The sequence below is a fragment of the Paralichthys olivaceus genome, chromosome 6 (genome assembly GCF_024713975.1).
Source record: "Paralichthys olivaceus isolate ysfri-2021 chromosome 6, ASM2471397v2, whole genome shotgun sequence".
Lineage (NCBI taxonomy): Eukaryota > Metazoa > Chordata > Actinopteri > Pleuronectiformes > Paralichthyidae > Paralichthys > Paralichthys olivaceus.
The window spans coordinates 3,374,668-3,400,767 of record NC_091098.1 but is presented as its reverse complement, the minus strand read 5'-3'; the positions used below and the strand labels follow the sequence as shown (position 1 = coordinate 3,400,767).

The following is a 26,100-nucleotide window of genomic DNA, read 5'->3' as shown; positions in this document are numbered from 1 at the left end:
CTGTCTACTTACAGGGCACTCCAACTGATAAATGCTGGATCAAAGGCTTAGTAATTTAGAGAGGCACTGTTGGGCCCCAATCGGCCCCTGCAATCTGTATTCTGGAGACAGTGGCTGCACATATGCAAAACAGCATGTTAATCACTCATAATGATTGTACATATTCATGAGCAGTGCTCTTACCGAGAGCCCTGCTGCATTCCCCCGCGCAGTGGGGGAGGCGGGCCGGTGGGCGGCGGATGGTGCGGCTGATAGGACGCACCTTCCATCAGTCTGATGCCAGCAGTGAAACAAGGGTGCACAATGAGGCCTGTCACAGTGAGAACGTGGGGGAGCAATGTGGGATTTGTGATTCCTCCGTCAAACATCCTCTCCACCACAGTCTCTCCCTCAGTGTTTGACAATCGTGGATTTTCAGCAGGCAGACAGAGAGACGCTCATCAGTGTTAATGAAGGCTTATCTCCCAGAGACAGAAAACACACAACCTACACATGCGGAGGAAACATGCCACTGACTCACCACAGATACACAACAAGTACATCTCATCAGTGGAAAAGCAATAGGCTGTAAAGTCTAATGTTGACCTGAAATATGTTTCTATGGAACACACCGGTTAGAGGTGAACAGATCTGAACAGATCACTGACAGTGTGCTGAACATTTCCCATCATTTAAACAGGCCACAGAAGCATCCCCTAGAGGCTGCATTGGTCCTTACATTCACCACCTGAAAGTATGCAACACAATGAAGTAAGCACAGGGGAATGAAAATAGATAGTTAAATTCACTCCGTCTCACCACACGTTAAGATAAGATAAGATAAGATGATCCTATATTGTTAGTGTTACAGCAGCAAGGAGCCCTTCAAAAGAAGACAGTAAAGTAACAATAAGGAAACATACTATAAAGAACTATACAAAATGGAAAATGTAATGTGAGATATGTACAGTGAGGCTAAACATATTGATTCAATTTAGGTTCATGGTTTCACACACTCACATCAGTATGAACGTTTTTTTGTTTTTTCTCGTCACATTAGTTAACAAACGTTTTCGGTCGAAATCTTGTTCATTGGTATATTTTTGACACTACATTGCACATTTAGTTTACACTGTTGTGTCCACATTAGTTTTAATTGTCTTTCAGTTAAGCTATCTACTCTGGCATGTACTGTACACGGTGTGTCAGATGATAGGTGACACATCATCTTCTGCATTTATTTCTGCTTCTTCGTAGATTTTATGCTGCTGAAATCTGCATCGCTCTGAACTTCCTGCACGAAAAGGGCATTATCTATCGTGACCTGAAGCTGGACAACGTTCTATTGGACCACGAGGGACACATCAAGCTCACAGACTACGGCATGTGCAAGGTAAAAGACGCATTGATTTTCCAGTAGACTGTGTGGATGGCTGGCACAGGGTAATCAATAATGCAGTGGTCTAGTATTGACGGGAAGTACTAATAGGGCCTCAACCTTTTTTCCGCCGTTCATGTAAATGGACTTATCACATCATTATTCTCCTTCCCAGGAAGGGATCAGACCAGGTGACACCACCAGTACTTTCTGTGGGACACCCAACTACATTGCACCTGAGATCCTGAGAGGAGAGGACTATGGTTAGTACACGAGTTAGAGTCACACTGGGTTGGAACAGTTTACTGATGCCATCATGTATATTTGTGGCTACAAACAATGAAAGACGGACCGAAATAATCACTAGCCAACTGTGCTGTGGAATCCCAACATGCATTGACACACATGAAAGAGAAGATCTACAACAGAGACTAAGAACACTCACATTTGTGATTTATACTAACATGATTGAAACAATATGGAAAGCAGCATCCTGCTGAATGTCTATCATGCAACACATACATGTATATCTCAATGAATTTCTTGCAACAGGCTTCAGTGTGGACTGGTGGGCTCTGGGCGTGCTGATGTTTGAGATGATGGCTGGCAGGTCCCCGTTTGACATCATCACTGACAATCCTGACATGAACACAGAGGAGTACCTCTTTCAAGGTGAGGCAGAGAATTTTCCTTTTAGCTTCCCTGTAATCTCCACAGAGCAAGAGGAGCTTTCATGGCACCACTGTGCAGGGAGGAACTGGGGAAGAACTCATCTTTGCTAAAACATTTAGACGTTTTAGTGAAGAGAGTTTCTGACTATAATAAATCAGATTTTGTTTGAAGTTATTCGGCATCGTTCTGTCTTTTGGAAGCAACTCTAGCAAAAACTTATTTTCAAAAATGATGGCTGAGGCTGAGACAACTGGCCACATTGACAAGGTTCTTCAGGATAGAGCAAGCTTTTTAAATATTGGTAGCATCTGCTTGGTGGATACGGAAAATTCCAATTACCGTTGAGAGTCCTTTAGAGGTAAGGTCAAGTTGCTAGTTCGCTCTAAATAGTACAGCCAAGGCAGATTTTGTCATTAGATGAGAATGTCATTTTCTGGCAACCCTAGCCATTAAAGAATTTCCACTCTGTACTAAAAACATTAACCTGCTGGTGGCGCTAGAGGATGCAGATGAATGCATGTTCATGCACAACACAGTTATCTTTCTCTTAGCTTAAGTTTTGAAACATTTCTGTGCATTAACATTAATCACTGGTTAGAACTAGTTGTATTTCACTCTGACTGTGGTTAGAGTGAAACCGTCCTGTTAGTGGCCAGGAGATGCATTGCCCAGTTCAGTTGGAGAGACAGATGCACGTCAACTTAACATTTCTGTTATTTATCTGCAGATGCGGAATTTGCATATTGAGAGCATAGGCTCTGAGTAAATACTAAGTTCTACTGATTTGAGATGATCAAAGTATAATTTGCTTGTTTACTTTCTACTGTGAAAGAAAAGCTAATAGATAATAAATAATTTTCCATGTGCATGTACAGTTTTTATGTGTATAATTATGTTTAAGCTGAGTCAAGGTCAATTTGACAAGCACACTTATGGCTAGCTACAGAAAGTCACTCATCAAAGATCCCAAGATTATCCTCCATTCGATAGGGCAGTACATTATCAAACAATCAATCAATCAAATTTTATTTGTATAGCCCATATTCACAAATCACAATTTGTCTCATAGAGCTTTAACAAGGTGTTACATCCTCTGTCCTTAACCCTCAACAAGAATAAGGAAAAACTACGAAAAACCCTTTTAACAGGGGAAAAGAACGTAGAAACCTCAGAGAGAGCCACATGTGAGGGATCCCTCTCCCAGGACGGACAGAAGTGCAATAGATGTCACGTGTAATGGAGAACTTCAGAGAAATAGTAAATACAGCATTGGTTAGAGTAAACAGTTTGTAGCTTGATGGAACACAAATGAATTGAGGAATTATTGTCAGTAATGGTATCTGAGTATCTGAGGAGACATATTGTATTTCAAGCAGTCGTAGTTGTTGTAGTCATAGTCCACGATCAGGATACACCAACACGATCGGATGCCATCATAGTCCACAATCCATCGTCGTGATCCACTGCCACCGTCAGGATCCACCATCAGCTGCCACCTCGATCATTATGGGATGAATGCAAACAGGCAACAACAGGCAGAGTGCTGTCCATTACACTGTTGTATTTGATCTCAAATTTTATCTTTAGTGCGGTTGAACACAGTGGTGGGCTGACCAACTGACTTTGCAATAAAAAAAGAAAATGTCCTTGTTAAACCAGAAATCAGAATTAGAAGTGGGTTTACACATACAAGGAATTTGCTGTGGTATGTTTTGTGCAAGCATGAATATAAAAATGTAAAAAAATAATTCAAACGATATAAATATAAAAATATTGTAAGCATTACAAAAACGAATTTGTTCAATATAAATTGGACAGGGATTTGACAATGGATGACTGTATGACCCTTAATGGCCATGGAAAGTTGCAGTTTTACAGTCTCAGGTGGGGGCAGTTATGCAGTGCAGTGATGGGGTCCCGAGCTTTGTTGACGAGGCCAGCAGCAGTCGGGTAAAACAGTTTTTGTATTGTGAGGTTTGTATTGTGAGAGTAGAGGAACAGTGGGAAATATGAATATTGAGAGCACATGGCAGTCCGTTTGCTGCCATTTAAACAAAAACATGTTAATTTAAACCTGTGTGACGCATAACTGATATTCTGAGAGTGGTTAAAACAGGCTCCATGTCATAGAAAAACAATCAGCTCCAGGCTGCAGAGGATTAATGTCTGTGCAAATCCAGGCTTAGATGTGTGTGTATGGTATGCTCCATTAAAATGAAAGAATCTCAGAAAACAGGGCTAATTTTATTTCTCTTCAATCTTAATTCGTTTTAGTTTGCTGTTTTGTATTACTCTGTGACCATTTGAGTCTACTTAATATCGTGTGTGCGTGTGTGTGTGTGTGTGTGTGTGTGTGTGTGTGCGTGTGTGTGCGTGCATGTGTGTGTTTATACGTACAGTGTATATGTATTTCCACCTTATCTATAAGAGTGATTTGTGTGTTTCTAATTCAGCTGACAGATTGCATGTTCTGTTCAGGCTAACTGAGCTCTCCATCAGACGGGTGCAGAAATGCATGCTGGTCTGGTGAGTCTTAAAGGATGGTGGGATTGTGATGGCTGTGTCTGCTGGACATGGATCTTAGACTATGTTCGCACTACAAACTTGAATGCTCAATTCAGTTGTTTTTTTTCTAGATCAGATTATTTTATATAGCACATTATCTTTTAATTGCGGCCAGGATCAGTCTCCAATGTGAACTGGACATGGCCATGATGTGACCCACATGCGCAGAAGAACAACAAGATGTCGCAGACCAGTTACGACCCCTCAAGTTTTGCTTGTGCAGACGTTTCCCCCCAAGCAAGGTCTAAAACCTCACTGTCCCTCAACTGACTACCTCCTTCACAGCTGTCTTCCTTGTTTGTTCCCTTTGCCTGCACAAAATGATGAGAAAAGCTAAAGTTGAGTGACATAAAAGCCGCATTGAATTCTGATACGGGACAGTCTGTATATGATTTAGAAAAACATCTGAAAGCAGCCCAAATCTGATTTGAGATCAGAGTCTATGTGATCTGTGCTGTTTACACTTTCACTAAAGAATCAGATAAGATTCGGGCCACTTGGGCCAGCTGTGTGAATGTAGTCTTACTTACCTAAAAGTTGCTGTAATTATATGTGTGCGGGTTAATATTTTAGAAAAAATGTTTTATAATGTACTACAGTCTACAAATGCTGCTCACCCGCCCTTCATGAGCAGTGGAAAATGTGGCAGTACATCACAGCCTCTGTCACAGCTGAGATTTAGGGTGCATTTGTGGAACAGTTGAGCATTTCTCCATGAGCTGGCAGCTGATGGCATTTTCATTGAAACAGGATGGCGCCAAATAACCACACTGAGGCATCTGATAACATAAGCCTCTGTCTTCCATCAGTCAAACTGCAAAGTAAGTGTTCAAGTTACACTATCAGGAAATATCACCCGAAACGTTCTGTTTTATGATCACATTTCCTGTTGCTAGGACACTGTTTTATGTTATGATTCTAATAGTATAAGGAGACGGATGTAGACACTGGTTACTGGCAAAGACTCACATGGCGAAATGAGACAAGGGAAAATGACCAGAGACTGGACTCATGCGTACATGTGGGTGTGTTGCTGCCTTCATTGTAAAGCATAGACTGTAGCGAAGACCAAATGTAGCATACGTGGTATCACATGTGAAATCAAAATAGAGGTGGTGATGCATCAATTCATTTTACTATGTTAGCTTTCTGGAGCCACTATGCTTTAATATCATCTTCATTCAATGATGAGACAGGGGGACATTGTCTAATGAGGTCAGGGGTTAGAGGTTTCCATATCTGCACTATTGACGGTTTGAAGATTTCTTCAGCGGAAAGTAAATGCAGTGAAACTTTCCCACCTAAACCCAAGCGGATATAAAAAGCCCACATATCATCAACATTAAAACATCATGTATGATGCAGGGTTGATGGTGAATGGCATTTCCAAATTTGTTATTGTTGTTTCCCAGCCTATCATTACCCACAATACTTTCCCCCATGTGTTCTTCAGAAACATTCACCTGAATCTTCATATATTAACGTATCTGAACACCCCTCACCTCACCCTCTCCTTCCCAACACGAAAGAGAACCTGTGGTGAACTTCAGTTGTCATGAAAACTCAAAAGGTTTTAGTTTGTCCAGTTTGGACAACAGTAAAAAACATGGTGGCCTCCACAGAGAGAACCCCCCCTCCATGTAAATATAGAGTATTTAGATATAAAGGGCCCATTTTATGGTAAAGAACAATTCATACAATTTAGATGAAACACACCAGTGAAAACATCACTAGGATTATTTTTATATTCAATTTCTGCCAAAAATCCCTTTCACCTAAATGTTACACACTGGACCTTTAAGCTTATCAGTACCAGAACTCAGCTCAATCGGAAGGCACTTCTCAGTGCCCACATAACGTGGGCGGCTTGGACCAAAGGCAACAAACTGTGGGTGTGATCACACATTATAGAGGAACATCTATAATATGTGTGCTTCTATTTGCATTTGTGTTTCTTCAATCCATATGGTCCCCTTACCCCCGCCTCCCTCCCTCTCTCACGCAGCACCCCACATGGTCCTCTATGACAGAAATTCCTCCATGCTACTGTAGCCTTGTATGACGCATCATGTCTCTGCTGGGACTTTCAGGAGAATTGTGCAGCACTATGGCTAGCATCTGGTCTTACCGGCAGAGCACCAGGTTCCTGGAAGCGTGCCTGCCAACGGAAACCAACCCCCCACCATAGGAGCCACCCAGCCATATGCCACCTAGCTAGACCCTGCGCTAAGACCTGCTTTGGGTATCAGTGCTCCACATGTCAACTCCAAGAGCTTTATACAGACATGGAGAGTGAGACAGGCAAATATTTGATTTAGTGGTGAAGCCAGTGACAAGATGGGATTCACATTAAAAGAGGCTTTTTAATAAATATAATGGAATCATACGCAAATCAATTTCCTATTTTTTCCCAGAGCTTTCATAGTCAACAAGTCTTCTTCATGCTGGTAATAAGAAGCAGCAAGATGATGGTGCATGTTTGTAGAATATAATACAACACAGACTTTATGCTGTTCATTTTCTTTGGCTGACTGGATATATAAATATAAAACATGAATCTAGTAACATGTAGAATATGCATGAAGACAAGATAACAAGTCTGACTCTGTAACCTTAAAGACAAAACCTAGGGTAAAAAAACCAGTCTAATAATGCTTATTGTGGTAAATGCTATGCAGTGGACGTGTTTGACAGCGCTGGGGCAATCATCATAACAACAACAACAACCAAACGCAGTTTCCTGCTCCGGTCACACAACATAGCAGGCTTTTTTGCTCACATGCAATGCTGACTGTTCATGCAATGCTAAAAGGAAGTACACAGGAAAGATGAACACACATCAGGTTCAGCATCTGCCTCTGCCTCCTCTCTCCAGACTCATTCTGACGTTTGATGTCACACAGGTCCTGTGTTTGCGTAAACTAAAATTTGTTCTCAACTTCTACTACATAATGTAAGCAAAGCAACAGAATCACAATGTAGTTCGGCACTGTTTGATGTCACCACTCTGAGACCATGGCTGTGTCTGATATCACCCACTCATTGACTAACCCCTAATTCACTATATAAGGTCTTCTCGAGGACTATATAGTGAGATCATCGGCAGATGAAAAAAAAATGCTTGGCATTTTCTTTGCATCGTCAATGACACCATTGTCGCAGACAACATTGGCCGGTGGAAAATCCAACAGTACATTTTTAAGGTTTTTAAATGTTTCTTTTACACTATATTAATCATGTATGGAGAAAAGCATGATACACCATCGTTAAACGTAGAAATAAACTTGTTCACCTCAATTTGTGCTGTGATGCTCTGCTCTTATTGACATTTGTATGAGAGATCGGGTTGTTCTTGCTGCCCTCTGACACTTAAAGGTTCAATGTGTAGAATTTAGTGACACCTGAGGGAAAAGTAACAGAGACACACACACAGACTGAGCTGCTGTGTGTGTGTGTGTGTGTCTCTCTCTCTCTCTGCTGACGTTTCTGACTCGCTACAGTTTAAAAGTTTATTTGTTTGTCACAGTTTTAACACTGATCATCACATAGTGATCAATACTTTGTAAACTTAGTAAAGATTGCGGCGTGCTCTGTTTGGTTTGATATGGTTCGCACAGTGTGAATGACAGAGAGGATGTAAATTACTGACAGTGAAATGTTTTTTTTTTACTTTTCACAGTCCAAAGATGTATGAAAATCCCCCACATTAAAACTGACGGTGGACATAGTGGAGCTGTGCATGGCTCCCTGTTGTCTGTCCTGAGAGAGAGCTTGCGTACCACTGTTGGTGCGCCTACCATAGTTTGAGAATCAGTGATGTAGGGTATTAAACATGTCCCTAAACATTCGGACAGCACTACAAAATGGCGAAATCACTATATAGTGGACTGCATAGTGAATAGTGACTGATTTCGACACAGCCCAAAGAAGTGATGGCGTGTACTATAGCAAAGAACTATAACTAAAACAAATAGATTGTAATTATTTAATGCAAATAAATTTTCATTTAACTAAGATAAGAAAAATATAAATTATTTTAAGAAAGCTGGCAGGACCTAAATGCCAGACCAACAAAAAAAGAATATCAGATTAATAATACAAAAATTAAAAGTCAGTGTGGTGCAGAGGAGGGAGCTCATCTGAATGCCAGGATGAGCGTTGCTTTTCTATTTTATCTGAGAGGCAGTGGCCAGCTGCCTCCACTTCACTGATGGCCTCCAGCTCCACCCAAACCAGACACCTGCAACACAAGACAGGACACACACACACAAGAACAACACAACGTACACAAGGCCTGGCACAGGCCCTGGGGCCGGCACAGACAAGTGTATTACTTTTTGAAGACTTGGTCCAATTTGTACAGACGTCGTCATCAGAGAAACTCCAAACCCTCCACATTTGTGTAATTGCTGCTTTACCGAATATAAAACAAATATGTAACATTTGCTTCACCAGCTAAATTGTGAAATTCTGGGTTCTCATCCCGAGTGAGTCGATTAAATAGCACATCGCAGCAAATGATTGTTGCTGCTATAATTACCCAGAGGTGGTTGGTGTTTATAGAAGACATACTATACCTCATGCTCCTCACAGTTTCTGTTCTGTTGTTTTTTTGGCACAGCAGCCGCTTTGCGATGTTGGAGTTTAATGTGGAGTATCCACATGTGTAAGAACACACAATGGTTCCTCACTGTGAACTGAGGTTGGGAAGAGAAAGCGCAGGCACCTCAGCACATAGCACTAACATGTTAAGGAGCACTGCATCCTTGGATTTAGGTTTTGAAAATATTTTTCAAAGTGTCTTTGTTCTCATCAGTATGACATTGTTGAGCTGTAGCAGTCTCAAGGCTGTGTGTACAAAGTGAGTGAAAGAACAGAATAGGGTCGTCTCCCTTCCTTTGACGCCCACCCAGCAGACATGGTCACCCACAGGCAGTTTGAAAGAATCATCCTCCTCCCTACTCACGATTGTCCTTTTATTCTCTCTCTCTCTCTCTCTCTCTCCCTCTTTGTTGCTGTCCTTCTTCTCTTTTTGCCAACAGTTATTCTTGAGAAGCCCATTCGCATCCCAAGGTCTCTGTCGGTGAAAGCTGCCAGTGTGCTTAAAGGTTTTCTTAACAAGGTGAGAGCAGTCCACTCCCAATCAGGACTCTGTGTGTGTGTGTGTGTGTATGTGTGTGTGTGTGTGTGTGTGTGTGTGTGTGTGTGTGTGTGCGCACACTGCTGCTCAGTCAAATCGGCATGTTTAGCTCAGGGCTCAGGGTGCCTGAGTGTATGTGTTTATTCCTGTTCTACAATAATGTGAAACTTTAATCATACCTTAATCCTCTATGTAAGAATGATGCCAAAAAACATTTCCACCAGTGTGGTTGAAGGTTTCAGCTTCATGGTTTCTCGACCCTGGGGTCAGAACTTTCAATAACGTGATGCGTAGAAGATCGAGATAAATTGCTATTTGTTTGATATATCTACTAATATATGGAGTCTTTCATTTAATCTGCTTCACATGGCATGTGTATTGTAAACAAACAAGTGCAATGCTGAATCTGGTGTGATTTGGACATGTGACAATTTTGATATTATTAAAATCTGAATTGACAAGTGAGCATAGCTAAGTAGCAGTTAGTGAGGAGGGCAGTTTACCTCCAGTGTGTTGAATCAGTTGAACATGTCTTCATCTACGTCAGATAAACTTCAGCAGTAATCGGCAACTGGGTCAATTTGTCATTCACCGCCACATCATTTTGAAAATCAAAGTTTTTTTTTAACTCATATTGAACTGACACAAACATTCATGGAGGCTGATCTCCATCATGTCCGCAACATTCACAGAATCACTTCCTGACTTTAAAGTAAAAGCACAGTGTTCAAAATATAAACTGAGTTTTTAATTTGAAAAGTTGTGAACTTGTGTTTTAAGATTGAAATAGCCAACATGCATTGTATGAAAAAAAAAAAAAACAGTCAAGTAAATCATTAAAAGTTGTATGAAAGTCATATTCTGTGAGTGAACAGTAATACAGTGTTCTAATATGGTGATTGTGTCTTCTCTCAGGACCTGGAACACATCAGAAATATCATAATAGAAGTATTGTTTTTGACAAAGTCCTTCCATGGACTTTTTTTGCTGTTCATATAAAGTAGAACTAGCCTGACATTAAAGCTGCGTTATTTACATCTACATGCTGAAGTTCGTAGAGAGAGTGCAGTTTTCCTTCTGTAAAAGAGGCCAATGATCTACAGGATTCTATTTTACAATCAATGTTTTTCATCAAATGAAACTGATTTTTTTCTAATATGGTGAAATAAAAATAACTATGAAATTGATCGGTGGGTACAGATAATACTACTGGCAGACCTCCAGTTGCTGACAACTGCTGTAGTAAGACGTAGAAGAAGACATGTTCAACTCAGTCTGCAGACTGAGGACACACTGCTCTGCCCCTGCTGACTGCTGCAGAGAACACATTTTATTAATATTGAAAGTATTGCATGTCCAAATTGTGCCCCACATTTAAGTAAACCTAGCTCAGGCCATTAACAATACACAGACAAAGCCGATAAGATGAATGGTTTGCGAGATATATGTGCCACATATAGACAGACAGATGTTTGTGGAATTTACGGGCAGATATTTTTGCACTGCATTGCTGGAAAATACAACTGCTTTCATTAATATTCCTGAACCACTGTTTTGGTTCCAACAGGATCCTAAGGAGCGGCTGGGATGCCAGGTCCAAACGGGCTTCACAGACATCAAGTCACACACATTTTTCCGCAATATAGACTGGGACCAGGTAAGAGCTGCCTGAGGAGACAGAAGAGACATCCTGCTGTTATTCATTAGGCGGTTGTGTATTGCTGTCATCTCACGGAGTTACTCTTCCCTCACAATGACTCTGTAATCTTACACACATCTCGTGACCAAAACAGAGCAGGGATCACATAGATGTATCGATATAAATTGATGACAAAGACATAGTGTATGCTTTAATATGACAACAGCCATTTTCTACAGAATATGTGCAACACTTTGCCAGATTATTGTGTGTGTGCTTAATTTTTTGCCTGCACCTATGAAGTAGATTTATATTTTATTTCAGAGACCGTTCTTTCTATCGTCCTCACCCTCACTCACTATTATCCGCAGCAGCAGCAACGTATCAGTGTATTTTCTTTATTAGTGACATCACTGCTGTGGCCACCAAACCATCTGTCTTTCTTCACCTCCACCTCACTAACAAACTCCTCGATGTCAGTGTCAGAGAGTTGCTTTTCTTCTTCTTCTCATCGCTTGATGCCAAGATTCACTGTAAAAACCCACTGGTCAATAGGAGAATTTAATATACATCCACTTTGAGGCAGATCCACGTACGTAGATTTTTAGTCCAACTGAATCAGACTCTGGCTTGTTCGTACTTGTGTGCTCGACATATCGAGTCTCTCATAGCTGTTTTACACCTAAATCAATATATGTGTGGCTTTTTTGGGGGCTTTTTTATGCGGATAAAAGCCAGTAAAAAAGGCGACTGACCTGCTGCACCACCCCTCACCTTCTTCTTATCTTTGTTTGGATTAATGGCGGGTGGCAACCAACATCAAGGTAAATTACCACAATTCACTGTGTTGGTGCACTGCTCTTGGAGGACAGAGCGAGCCCCTATTCCAGAAAATCTATTTCATATATGGTCCTTGGGTAGCATCATTTATACAGATAAAACATTTATATATCCCTCCACCCATTCATGCACATTGTCTCTAGTTGGCACAGAGATGTACGTGTTGTTGTGGACTGAGCAGAGAATCTCCTACTGCATTGATGTGTGAAAGGCAAACTCCAGAGAAAGTCAGGACCCAGTTCTGCGGACATCCTCCCGAGCTCATGTCTGAAAACAGCTACAGTTTGTTTTCTCTGGAGTATCGTGTTTGCACTCAGTCATTTATCAAGGGAGTGGATTCTGATTGTATAAATTCCAATTGCAGGCAAAATCCAGATGTTAGCAGGTCTTAGTGGGTTTTTAGACCAGTGGAAAGGGACTTAACAGTAAGAGGAAAGAATGGGGTTTACCACCTCCAGGTTATGTAACGACTTTGTTCGTATGGAGACAGTTTGAGTAGGTGATCCTCCACATGTTCCACTTACACATATTTACTGTAGAATCATTGATCACTGGTGAGATGCGGCTTCATGCAGCTTCCTGTCAGACTGCTGCTGACAGCTGATCTGGGGTTTGACTTTACAACCTGTCAGTTAATGCAGAACTAATGTGACAACAACAGACACAGAACAAACACGGCACACACCCACATGTAATGCCAATCAGCTCTGAGAACAGTGCACTGCTGTCACACTGTGTTCTGACTTGCTTTTGTCAAACTGGATAGTGTGTGTCTACTGTAGACTTGAAGAGCGCCGGCAACGCGGAGAACACACCCTCCCATTTACAGTCTGAACAGGCACATGAGTGAGGTGGAGCCCTTTGTGTGCGTGTTAAAAAATAGATGACATCTTTACAGACACTGTGTGCAGACTACTGCTGCCCTCCCCCCTCTGTGCAGCAACAAGGCAAATAAAAGTGAATTCCTAATCACACACACCTTCACACCAACTGAAGCAGTGGCTGTGGATGTGTACGTTGAGTGATTGATGGCGTAGACCTGACACACAAATGAAACTGACATGAAAGAAGGATACAATCATACAATATTAAGGATCTTTGCTGTTCCAAACTACACTCAGTGAGTAGTTTATTTAACTCCACCCAGCTCAGGCTAATCAGGCTTAGTCAGGAACCATTCAAATTTGTTTAGGGTTAATTCAAAGGGGCAGATCCAGAATATTTCTTTATAACTGTCTTTTAAATTTTAAGAGAGTTTTTGTTTTTTTGACATTTATACCAATTTCTCATATAAATGGATCTCAATGAAAAAAATGTGTGTGCAGATCTGGATTTAATGTTTTTTTTATGTGGCTTCATTAGTGGTTTGCTCTATGAGTCACATTCTAGATCAAACTGTTTAGAGAGGGACTAGTTCGGAGGGTGTAGTTTGTGTTCTGTATTAGGTATTGCATAAGGTCATGTGTTTCTAAATATTGTCCACCCAATGTACATCAGTGAACCCGTTTTAAAAAAGGAAAATCAGTTTTGCACTTTGATTTAATTTCTTGTGATTGTACATCCACACTACTACTAAACACAACTGCAATAAATCAGAAGTCTCAATCATTGGCCCAGACTTCCTTACCTGCCCCACTCTGGAATTCACACTCAATATTGATGGCTCCATGGTCACCCCCTCCACCCCAATCTGCAGCCTTAGAGTCATCCTTGACCCCACCCTCTCATTCCCGCCCCATGTCGACCACATCACCAAAACAGTCCCTGACTTTCACCTACTGCGGCAGAAACTCTCATTCATGCTTTTGTGACTTCCTGACTTGACTACTGCAACAGTTTACTCTTTGGTGCCACAAAACAAAGTCCTTCACAAACTCCAGTATGTCCAGAACTCTGCCGTACTCACCATTACCCGCTCAACTGATCATATCACCCCACTCCTCCACTGGCTCCCTGTAAAATACAGGATATCCTGCAAGATCCTACTCACCACCTACAAGACCCTCAACAACCTGGCTCCCCCCTACCTGACACCTCAGATCTGCTGATGCCAACCTCCTGCAGGTCTCTAGGACCCAGCGGGGTGACAGGGCATTTTCAGTCGCCGCCCCGTCTCTGTGGAACACATTACCCCCCACGTCAAAAATGCCCCCACACTCCGCCCTCAAAACCCACCTCTTCAGACTTGCCTTCCTAGCTAAACCCCCCCACCCCATGTTTTTTTTTTTTTGTTTTGTTTTTCTTACCATACCTCATAATCATCATTTTTCTTTTTATTTGTATTAAAGATTTTATTGTTTCCTTATTTTTATCCTTCACCATGTACAGCGACTATGACAGCCTTGAATATACCCTTGATATAATTATAATATAATTATGAAGTATTATTATTATTATTATTATTATTATTATTAAATTTTCATTTGAAAACACATCAACTCTGCTATGGATGCGCCTGACGTCTACACTATTCTAGACTTTTAGAGCCTCTAAAATGGGGTAGTTTGGAAAAGCTGCTGGCCCAGGTTTAAACTCCAGGACTTCACTTAAGTCTAGACGGGAAGAAATCGAGATGTCAGGAAACTATGACTTAGAAACTCACGTTAGCTTGCTGATTGTGTCTTTTGGGGTAAAACGTAGTGTGGGTGTAGCCTGACTTACAGCAGCTCATGTAGAACTTTGAATCTTCTGTGTTAACTTCTGTTCTCATGTGTGACAGAAGTCACAGGTTGTCATATAAGTATCATTAGGCTGCAGCTTGATGTTTAGCTTTTGTTCATCTTCATCACAGAGAAAAGCATGTGGGTGAACTTGACGGCGCACAGACAGCAGCACACAGGCACTGTGACCTCTGGAACACCTGAAAAATAATTTACTAACACCAAATATTCGGCAGATGAGGATGGGCGCTCGTTCCGTATGCGTCTAGCTGGGCATTGTGCACTGAGCCTCGGCTAGTGGAGCCTGTGCACTCTGCCTGTCTGTCTGGCCAGAGCGAGATGAAGAGAGAAAGACAGGAAGAAAAAGAGAGAGATAAGCCTGAGAGACACGGTGAACTTGATGGTGCAGGCATTTAAAAATAATTTAATATTCTAGCGATAGGTGAGCCAGTCGCTCTGATTGGACGGCATGTTACAAGGGCTCATGGGAGTTTTTTGGCGATATTTAGCCACTTTGACTGATGTTTTATTTGTGTTCAGACTTGGCTCATGTGGGTTTTGTGTATTTGTGTTTGTTGGGTGGTAATGTTGTGTTTGTTTAAGTTGACTTGTGTGGTCACCAGGACTGTGGGATGTGGTGTCTGTTGTGGGGTCCAGTCGCTTTTCATGAGAGATGTGTTATGTTTGTGTTAAATAAATCAATCAAGCTTGCTGTTGTGCGGCTTATGGGATGCAAGCAAAGTGTTTGAAAGAAAGTTCCGTGCTCAAGTCTCATCATCCTTGGCGAGTGAGTGGATAGGAGCCGGGCTTTGCGAACAGCAGTTCGGCCTGTGGAGCCCGTGGACGTCGTCTGGCTCCCACTCAGAGAGTGGAGAGGAGGGCTCCCTGTGCGTCTAGCCGGGCATTGCACACCAGCGGGTCAGTTAAGATAGACATATGATATTTTGTGGCAGGCTGAATATAATTGTACCACGGGCCAGAAGTGGCCCACAGGCCTTGAGTTTGACATCTCTGCTATAGAGAAACCTGTAGATAATAATTAAAATGTGGCTCTTCAACAGCTACACTCTGGGAATTACTCTGGGATCACCTTGTTTTTTAATTTTAATTAACAACAAGCAGTAGAGTTAGCTGCTTTACACTGTCTGATGCACTGAATGTTCTGATGCTTGGTATTGTACGTCTCCCTCTGGTTGTTCAGTTTGTTTAAACTTAACATAACAGGCTGGGTGTGAAAACACTGTAAGACTGTGATTGCATTGTATCAGTGGGTCCCCAGGCCTTCACACACACGATGGATCCAAGATGGAATTAACCATTTAACAGATGCATTCCCTTGTCTTGTCCTGTTTAGGATTTTCTTCCCTTCGCTGCAGTTATCCTCATGAACTAAATTCATGAGCAATCCTTGTAGTATGACTCATGTACAGGTTGTACCTTTAAACACATGTTTGACCAAAGACTCCTTGTGTTTTCATCTGAATCTCACAGTATCAGATGCTATTACAGGCAAACCCTCATTTAAACCAATAAAATAGTTCCGTATGCAGATTTTAAGCTGATTACTTTTACACCTGCTATTAATACAGTACGTGCTTTGTGATTGGTTATGTCATCACTCCACATCACCCATGAGTAAAAAACATTTATAGTTGAGGACTGTGAGGATGCTGCTCCCTGTGTTTACTGGCTAATGGCTGCTAGCTACAAAGCTGCTGCTGCCTCACTGGTTTCTGTGGCAGAGGAGAGTTACTGTATGTCTTCAGTACAAATAAATGGTGGAGAACTGAGTGATGAATTCATGCATTGTTGGTTTTTGACCTTTTATTGGATTGCATTGGAAACTTACAGAATATTTCCAGCATCATCTTTTCAATTTGAAGAGTGTTGGAGTTTTATCAGATGCCCATATTTTTATTCAGCTAATATAATCAATACTTACAGGTGGGTCTATTCCTTCAGCATTATTTATTGTACTGGAAGATATAAAAATGGAGGACATATTTTATATAACTATAATTCTAATAAACAAAACTCCACTGTTTAAAGGAATAGTTCACTGAAAAATGAAAATTCACTCAGAATCTACTCACGACTATGCCGATGGAGGGGTGGGTGAAGTGTTTGAGTCCACAAAACACTTCTGGAGTTTAAGGGGTAAACTTTTTTGCAGCCAAAACCGATACAATTGACCTACACTTCAGACATAATAAAACAACAGAAATAACATAACATGCCTCAATACTGCTTGTGTGGTTTCATCCCAGTGTCTTCAAGCCCTGACCTTCACATTTTCAACTCTAAAAGTTCACTGGAAGTGGCTAAGCTAGCGTACTTAGCACCACGATGGTGGATCTGTGAATGTACCTCGTAGGAAGATATCAGTGTAAAAACTTTTTAAAAACATTTTGGTGAGCTATCCCTTTAAGTTGCACTTGTTTCCACTTTACAAATACTCTGTAAGATCTCCATTGATATGTTACTTCATCAGATACGAGCACAATTGCTAATTTAACATGAATTAAGGCCATTTCTCTGTCCTTGTGGTTGCCATGTCCCTCATGGGACAATTAGGAGTGGCAGGTAGTGCAGTGGTATAAAAGAAGAGGAAAACAATTGTCAGTGAGTGTTAATGAGTGCTGCCATGGTGCCTGTGAAGTGCACACCAAAGGCAAACTGGGAAAAGATATCAAAGCAAAGAGGAATCCTGAGCCCAGCGACAAAGCTCCCGTGTAGCGCAGAGGGAAAACAAGTTGACAAAGCTGTGAGAAGTGGAAAAGCGACGCTCTCTGCCCTCAAACTACAAACCTGTCTCCAGACCTGACAGGCCTGGCATACCGCTACTGTTGTTACCACTTATTAATATTCATCAGACAGTTCCTGAGGGAGCGCTGAGCTTTCTCTCTGAAGAGATGACACATTTGAATATCATTTACCTGCTGTCCTCTTTTATTCCCTCTCCAAATGCACACTTCTTTACTGCCAGAGAACTGTCAAGTTGATGAACACTGAGAAGAAATTGATAATTTGGAAACAGGTAGCATGGATTTCACTGGATTTCACTATCAGAGTTATTTCTCATTGATTCTCAGATCACATCTGGCAGTAAACCACATATTCGTCCTCTATGTTGCATCTGTGTCGTACCTCTGAACTAGAAGTATGTGTGGCTGATTTATGTTTTATAGTCTTGCTATACTTGAAGTGTGTAGACAAGCTGCTAATGGTTACTAGACATGGCTACATCTAGTTCCAGCTCTGTCCTCACTGCCGGAGGCAATCCACTGTCATTCCAGCCAGGGTGCTGATGTCCGCCAGTTGGTGGCTGCTGGGTCTCAGTGCGGTCGTGTCACGTGTCGGGTTTATTTTTGCTGTAGCAGCTTGTATCTGTTAAGAGTGAGAGAGAAGAGAGAATTCATTTTTGAATGCGTACAAGTATCTTGTAAGTATTTTTCTCTATCTGGTGTTGTGGTGGTGGGGTGATAGATTATGAATAGACATTCTGCACAAATAAACATAAATCATTCATTCATATACTATAACTAGTCTGAATTTGTTGGCCTTCATGTTTTAGAACTGTTCACACAGAACCAGGACTTTTTTCCCTAACGCAGCCACTGCATGTCCACTGAAGCTAGCTCCGTACAGAAACAGTTACAGTATTCAAACCAGCAGTGAAGTGAATGTACTTGACCTCTCTGATGTTAATCACCATGTTCGTGTGGAGATGTGCTTCTGCGCCACAACTGATGCTGGCTTCACAGTGTGTGATTTAAGCGCTACAGCCTTAGTTTGGATTTCAGTGTTCCATGTATATTCACATACACCCAACACTCTTCTCCTTGACACATATACGCACACATGCACACACACTGACAGGTGCTCTGATCTGAGACCCATGGCTCTCCTCTGTAGCCCTGGCATCTCACTTAACTCTTTCATGTGCCCCTCTGGCCTCAGGGGCACTTCTTGGTTGTGTGCGTGCATGGGTGTGTGCAAAGGTGCCAGACTCGTCTCTGGCCTTCAGTGTTTTTCATTACCCTCACACAGAGCTTCTGCCTGCCCAACAACACATCAGAGAGACTGGGGAAAGTAGGAGGAGAGAGGAGAGTGATGTGAAAAGATAAAAGAATTGACAATGAGTAAGACAGAGACAAACGGAGAGGAGGAAGGTGGAGGCAGGATATGGGGGGGGGTGAAACTGACAGAGGAGTGTAGGTTGGCACTGAAAAATCTGAAAAAGAAATGATCAAATCGTGAGCAAGAGCAAGTTTAGGAGAAGGTGGGCCAATTTGGTGGTGAGGGACTGATGGGAAGAGAGAGAAAGAGAGAGAGAGAAAGAGAGAGAGAGAGAGAGAGAGAATCGGGAAGAAAGTGAGTTCCTTTGTGTCGTTTGTTTGAAGTTGTTCTTACATCGACACCAATAACACTAATGAAGCATTGAAACATCTGCAAAAACCAGCAGGAGAACCTGGAGCTTTGTAGGGACTAGACATATACACACACGCACACACACACACACACACACACACACACGCTCAACAGTGAGTGAATAAAAGATTTCTCACCAGTTTTCTTCCACAGAACAGTGGATTTTATTCATAGGAATATTACAAAAGTGATTCATATGAGCACATATTCTGTCACCCCTGTGTGCTCAGCAATAGACAAATAAAACAACTTGGTTAAAGGGGCACTTGTATTTCACACAGGTGTGTAGTACTCAAATGCAGAGGGAGCTGTGTGAAGCCTGATGAATGTCTCCCACATTAGCTGCAATTAACATCACACATCTGGATCTCTAACTCAACTGTTGAGTTGCATTTTGGGTATTATGGTTGCCAGGTTTCAACAGAGAAGAACATTTGGAATAAAAAAGCCAATCCAACCTGATATTGGGCTTTACTGTAACACTATGGAAACATTACCTGATATTACTTTGCTTTGATATATTACTTCATTCTTATCCAATTATTTCCCCATCTAAGAATGAGCACAGTATTGCAGAGTATCTACCACCATGTGCCCCAATTTTGCAGTTATTAAAAGATCACTGCATCATTGCCTTGTTTTGGACTGGGATCATTACGTCTTCGGTTCATTGGTGTATTTGTTAGCAGATTTTGTCCAAACTTGGAGGGGTGGGGCCTGTGATAGGAAAAAACCCATCAAATGTTGGTGCAGATGCAGATCCGGGTTTTTTTCCCCCTTTCTTTAACATTGCGACATAGGAAGTTTTATTGTCATGTTTTTTCAGGAAATAATGCACTCAACTTAATTTTAAAAATCAGAACTATTAAGTGGGATGATATTTACGGATAAAAAAAAATCTGGATCCATCAGATCAGAGAGCACCTGGATCAGCCATCAAAAACAATATTTATTTACCTCTATTTAAAGCCTCCTCAGTTTCTGATAATCCTACTTCTCAAGTGGTATATTCCTAGATGAGGGAACAGCTAAAATCATGATGGAGAGTAAACCTGTGTATGTTTAGTCTCTCTGTGCTCATCTGACTTCATCGTGTTCTCAGAAAATGTTCTCCGTGCACATTTTAACAGGATGAGGGACGGATGTGAAACCATGGAAACAAACAGACAAAAACTCTCCTGGCTGAATCACTCGGCCACAATTATTCTGCTGCCTCAACCCTTTCCACTCTGTTGTTTTTTCTCCCTTTTTCAGTCCCGTCTTCATTTCTCCTGCCACAGAGCGATCTAGCAACAAGGTGTTAGTCTCACGCTGTAGTTGGTATTGAGATGAGCCACTGTGCCTGGTGCACTGTGCATAACACTGTTGGTTTCAAAAGTGCAGCATCTCTTCCTTTTTTATATTTATTGAGTCAAATTAGCATAAACTGAATATATCAACAACTTATCCTAAAACAACAGAGCAGTGTAGTTTTTAACACCATTTACTCAAACAGGAGAAAACATCACATTTGTTTTCACATTTCAGAGGATTAATCTATATATGTTGCTTAGTGAGTCAAAATATACTACAGTGTTTATGTGTCCAAATATACTACAGTGTTTGTGATTTTGGACCACAACACACCGGGCTTTAATACACACAGTACTTGTTAAGGTCATTTGACCACTAAACCTGAACAGCAAGGTCCAGTCACAATTTATCAGCCATAATTCTGCACTGCACTGCAAAGTCAGCTGTCCTTCTAAAATCTTAATGTCACTCATTCATAGACATGTGTTTGTCGAACCGGTCCAGTACTAAATTAAATTAGACGTAGTGGCCACAAATGGAGATAAATGCTTAATTTGAGTTAAATCAGTGCCGATGATCCAGTGAAAGTTGTAAATAAAAACCGTAGCAGGCTGTCAATTGTTGAGCCATATGAGTCCTCAGAAAACACTGAAAGAAACTATTGCAGTTCATATTGAAAAATAAACTAAATGAACATTACTGGAGTTTCCCAGGCATCATCCGTATGTATTTTGCTTTAAGTAAATTGTGAAAAAATCAAATAATACCTCTTTTACACCAAAGTTAGTGAGTATACACAGGTTTTTTAAACATGGTTAAACCCGAAGGTGACTCATTTCCCATTGACAGTAGTGACATTTGCCTTGCTGTTTATTTTTTTATTCCCCAGTTATTCATGTTGAACATCACAAACATGCCCAACACTGAGAAGCTCGCTCATCGCTCTGCCTTGCCAAGGATGCTTTTTGTCAGATATGAAAAGAAACAATTGTTGCACATTATTTTCAAATGTTCAGGGCTATCCACTCGCTGTTGCCCTGAAGTTCAATGCGTGTCAGAACGTTTTGCGGCATCCAGCCTGTGTTATGTTTCTATCACTGGCAATTGGACCTTTGACACGGGAGTGAATGTCGTTTTTATCCATTCCCATTGCAGAAGAAAGCCAGATGTTAGTGGGGTTTTAGACCATTGGAGAAGGGGCTTAAGAAGAAAACAACCATCCTCACCTTCACAGCTTTTACATTTGAGCTAAAAGGTTTTGCTAAAGGAAAAAGATGAATTTTATCATTCGGATTCTCCCTGTCCATGTCAGATTATCAGAAGTTGATAGAATCAGAAGCACATGATGTGTTTGCAGAGCTTTGTGGTGTTTTCTCCATTGTCTCCATTGCTGAGCAAAAACAGTTGTGCATGAAACATTTTTATGTTTGTTTTCAGCTGGAGAAGAAAGAGGTGACGCCGCCCTTCAAACCTCAAATCTCTGACGACTATGGCCTCGAAAACTTTGACACGCAGTTTACTAATGAACCAGTGCAGCTAACACCGGATGATGAGTAAGTACTGCTCCTGACACTTTTCCTGGAAAACACAGTTTGGAATTGTTCTCTCTTGTAATGTCATTAAATGTAGTTAAAGTAACACTGCAGAAATGGATATAGCTGCTCTCACACATGAACTCCGCAGATCCTCAGGAGCTTCTCCACAGAGGCTTTTTGTAAGAAAGTTCATGTTCAAGTGGAGTTTCTGGCGCCTCAACGATGTGCCCTGCTGCGCTGAATGAGCGCTTGCGTGCAGTGCTTGTTGCAGGAATGCACAAAATTCTTGCAAGTTGCAGCAGCTGTGGGAATGAGCTGCCATGTTACTCCATAAAGAAAGCAAATTGTCCTCTGATAACTTGTCTAATTTGCCTAATTCGCCCAAACCCATCCGCTAACAATCACAAATGTTCATTTCTGCAACCCCGACCTCCTCCAGAGAAACTGCGGAGGATCTCTGGAGCTGAGTGCATGTCTGAAAGCAGCTTAGGCGTCTGTGCTCAAACTTGACTTGATATGATGATGCGACTCAGCTGTGTTGTTGAAATAGTGGCAGCAGGAAACCGGAGAGCCACGTGCATTCAACCAACGCAACACATTAACTGTGCTCCAATTCAGGGGCTGCTTCCTTCAGTGTTCTGGAATGCAAGGATGCATTTCCATGTTTTGAGTCTTCCAGGACAGCCTGGTTTGAGCTGCTGTGACGCCATCAGTCTTCAAATGTAGCGTCTATGCTGCGGCCCTGAATTGTAACCCAGCTACAAACACAGACCATACATGGACAAACAGAACACAAGAGGGGAGAAGCACAAGATGAGTGCAGGACATAATTAAAATCTTCTCTTTGTAAGTGTGTCGCAATCAGCAAATAAAATCCAGAATCGCGGAATCCATGTAGTATCGTAATGCAGTAGCCCACAGGACATTACAGTGATTGTACTTGGCAAGTGTGAAATGTGTAAAACCAAAAGAACAGCACACATGATCAGTAGATTCTGTCAAACAAACAGCTGGTAATGTGCCACCTTCCCAGAGGACTTATAGGACCAATAGAGAAAAACGCAACCACCCCACCCACCCGAGTTCCCAACATTGACGTCTTTATCCATCAGAGACATTGTTTTCATCAATGCAAACATGTAGCCTTCAGGATCTGACAGGATTCCTTGTTTAAGATTTTACTTTGCAGGGAAAAGGCTGAAGAGATCTGGCACGACAACAGACACAGTGCAGGCTCCGCTGCTGCAGACTGTCTGCAGCCGCTGCACGCAAACACAAGCGCAGCCCGCTTTCTTTTGTGCCATCACAAAATGGATTCCATAAGGCTTTGTTGGGCCCTGCCAATAGTTATTACCAGGCTTATGTCAGACAAGATTTTCATTTATGTCCATGCTGGATTGATTTTTCAGGCTCTAATGTTTATATTTTTCCTGCAAAGCTTTTATCGGACAGATTTTAGCCAGTTATATCTCGACAAGCTTCATCACGCCGCTGAGCTGAAAATGAGATACACCATGCACCTTACCACTTAAATCCTTATTAGCGTTTAGTGCTATTATAAGGGTTTGTAATTCCACACAGTGGTGTATAATGTCCTATACGTAAAAAAAAAATATGGAATGGGAATGTTTATGGTATTTACTATACCAAAGTATTCGAAGGATTGAAGGTATGACAGCCTAACCTTATTGATGAAGATGCTAACCTTATTTTTCTGTTCACATGATGGAACATTGCTTTCTGTCACGTGTAGTGGGCAGCAGGAAAGCACAGAGGTAAAAATACCGTTGAAAACACTCATAAAGGTAGTCACCATCATTTCAGTTTTTCATGGAGTGGTTTATATCCAATAACACATTATTTCAGGAGAAATATTTTTTATCAGTGGAAGATCTGGAGAGGCCACAGGAAAAAAAAAAGGTGGCTATCACACACTGTTCACTTTTCAGTTTGTTTCAGTCTCAGGTGCAGAGTTACTGTTCTGTGTTTTTATTCTTATATTAGTATTATTCAGGAAGGTGTGATGATTATCTTGATATTACCTAAAATCTTTAACAATCATAGCATTAAATGTTGACACAGTCACATCTCTATACACTTTTAAATTAATTAATATTTACAAAAGTTTAATACGTCTGAACTTTCCCATGTGGGCTGTCAGCATGTGCAGTGCATTACATTTAGATTACTACATCAGATATAAACGGTTACATGTACAATCCTCTCATATTCAACTGATTTTTAAAAAACGCATGTCACACGTGTTATGTGTAAACATGTATATACAATACATTTATCTGTCGTATTAAGCAGCCTGATGCCCAGCACACAATCTGAAGAAAAGTTGAACCCCATAATAGAAAGTATAGTAGATACACTGGGGACACACCCTGTCCTCTGGGACCGTGTGGAGGTTAAAGGCCTTAGCACAGACCTCAGAGAGACACATTGCTTGTGACGGTAATTGGCTCAGTTAGAACATGTTCTCAAGTTTGCTTATTAGCACTTTCAAATAGTAGAATGAATCAATCAGATTTTATTTGCTCATATTCCCAAATCACTATTTGTCTCATAGTGCTCAACAAGATGCCTCATTTACCATCAACCCTCAGTAAGAGTGAGGAAAAAACTAGCAAGAAACATAGTAACCTCAGAGAGACTCACATGTGAAGGATCCCTCCCCCACACTGGACAGAAGTGCAATAGATGTCGCTTGTAGTGGAGCACATCAACAACTTAACAAAATGTACACCATTCATGAGAAAAGACAGTGTCTAACAAAAAGTGGAGAGGCTTATTGATGTGTAAAGTATTTATACAGAAGAAAATGTCTGACGGAGATGAAGGGAGCAGCAATGACAATTGTATAGCGCTATTGCCAGTAATAGTAGTATATATAAGTCCTTGGCCTTGTATATCTACACAGTCTGGTGCTAATAATCCACGATCCACCATGATCACGATCGACGATGTGGCCGCAGCCGTGATCCGGATTCTGCAACGATAAAGCACAAAGACTCCAGGGAAAAAAGTCAAGTCAGTCCCATGTATTAATGAGACAGTAATGTGATGAAGAGGAAGAGGAGGGGGAAGAATCTAGGCCTATAGCAGCATAACAAAGAGGTGTTTCATTATTTCTAAATACGGACTCAAGTGAATCATGTCTGAATAATCCCAATAACTGAATTGTTTTGTTGCTCTGTTGTCAGACATGTCAATTAACTTACCCCACAATCCCAGCATGTCACTGTTTTGTCCAACTTCACACGGCTCCCATTGTGTCTCCCACATACTGACGGGTTTCAACGCCCAAGAAAAAACACATAGCTCTGTTTTCTACTCACTTTGTGTTTGCTGCACATCCCTAATGCACGACTGGACAAACACAAGATTTCTAAAGTTGTATTTATGCGTCACGACCAGGATCATTGTAAAGCTTCACCGTACGTTATAAAAAGAATAGAACCAATGTGAAGCATGAACTTGAAATACATGATCCGAGTTGTATCTTGGTGAATCTGCAGTCGCCATTTACTTTCACCCATTATGTGGAATATTTACCCTGTGGAGCCTGTTTGGGGTTTGCCAAGGAACTACATCATCTGCAGAAAAAAAGAAGCGACTGTAAAATTGAAAGTCTGACCTAAATACCTGCTTTCTAAATCTCAGCTATGAAGTGATGAATATGAAGTGCAGACAGAGCACATCCCTTTTTGTTGAACTCTAAAAGCCTTTGGAAACCAAACTGGTCTTTAGTCATTAAGCTGCTCACATGCACCTGAGGCTTGATAAAGAACTTCCACAGCTTCATAAGAGTCCCATTAATACTACATTTAAGTAGTTTAAGCAGAAGGTGGTGATTTACACTTCATGCCTTCTGAAAATCTATAACGGAACAAAAGCGAGATTTCCCTTTCTGTGTTCTTGCATGAGCAATGGTGAATAGAGAACATACAGTAAATGATCAA

General features: G+C 41.3%; 1 protein-coding gene across 3 annotated transcripts in view; it reads left to right on the top strand.

Moving 5' to 3' along the window:
• The window catches only part of prkcz (protein kinase C, zeta), a 118,750-nt gene that overhangs the window by 83,055 nt on the left and 9,595 nt on the right, over positions 1-26,100 (top strand). For all 3 annotated transcript variants that reach the window (XM_020103240.2, XM_069526649.1, XM_020103241.2), the window contains 6 exons: positions 1,237-1,372; positions 1,533-1,620; positions 1,910-2,029; positions 9,637-9,716; positions 11,302-11,391; positions 22,035-22,150. In XM_020103240.2, the coding sequence (XP_019958799.1) occupies positions 1,237-1,372; positions 1,533-1,620; positions 1,910-2,029; positions 9,637-9,716; positions 11,302-11,391; positions 22,035-22,150 (630 nt within the window). The remainder of the gene's footprint in view (positions 1-1,236; positions 1,373-1,532; positions 1,621-1,909; positions 2,030-9,636; positions 9,717-11,301; positions 11,392-22,034; positions 22,151-26,100) is intronic.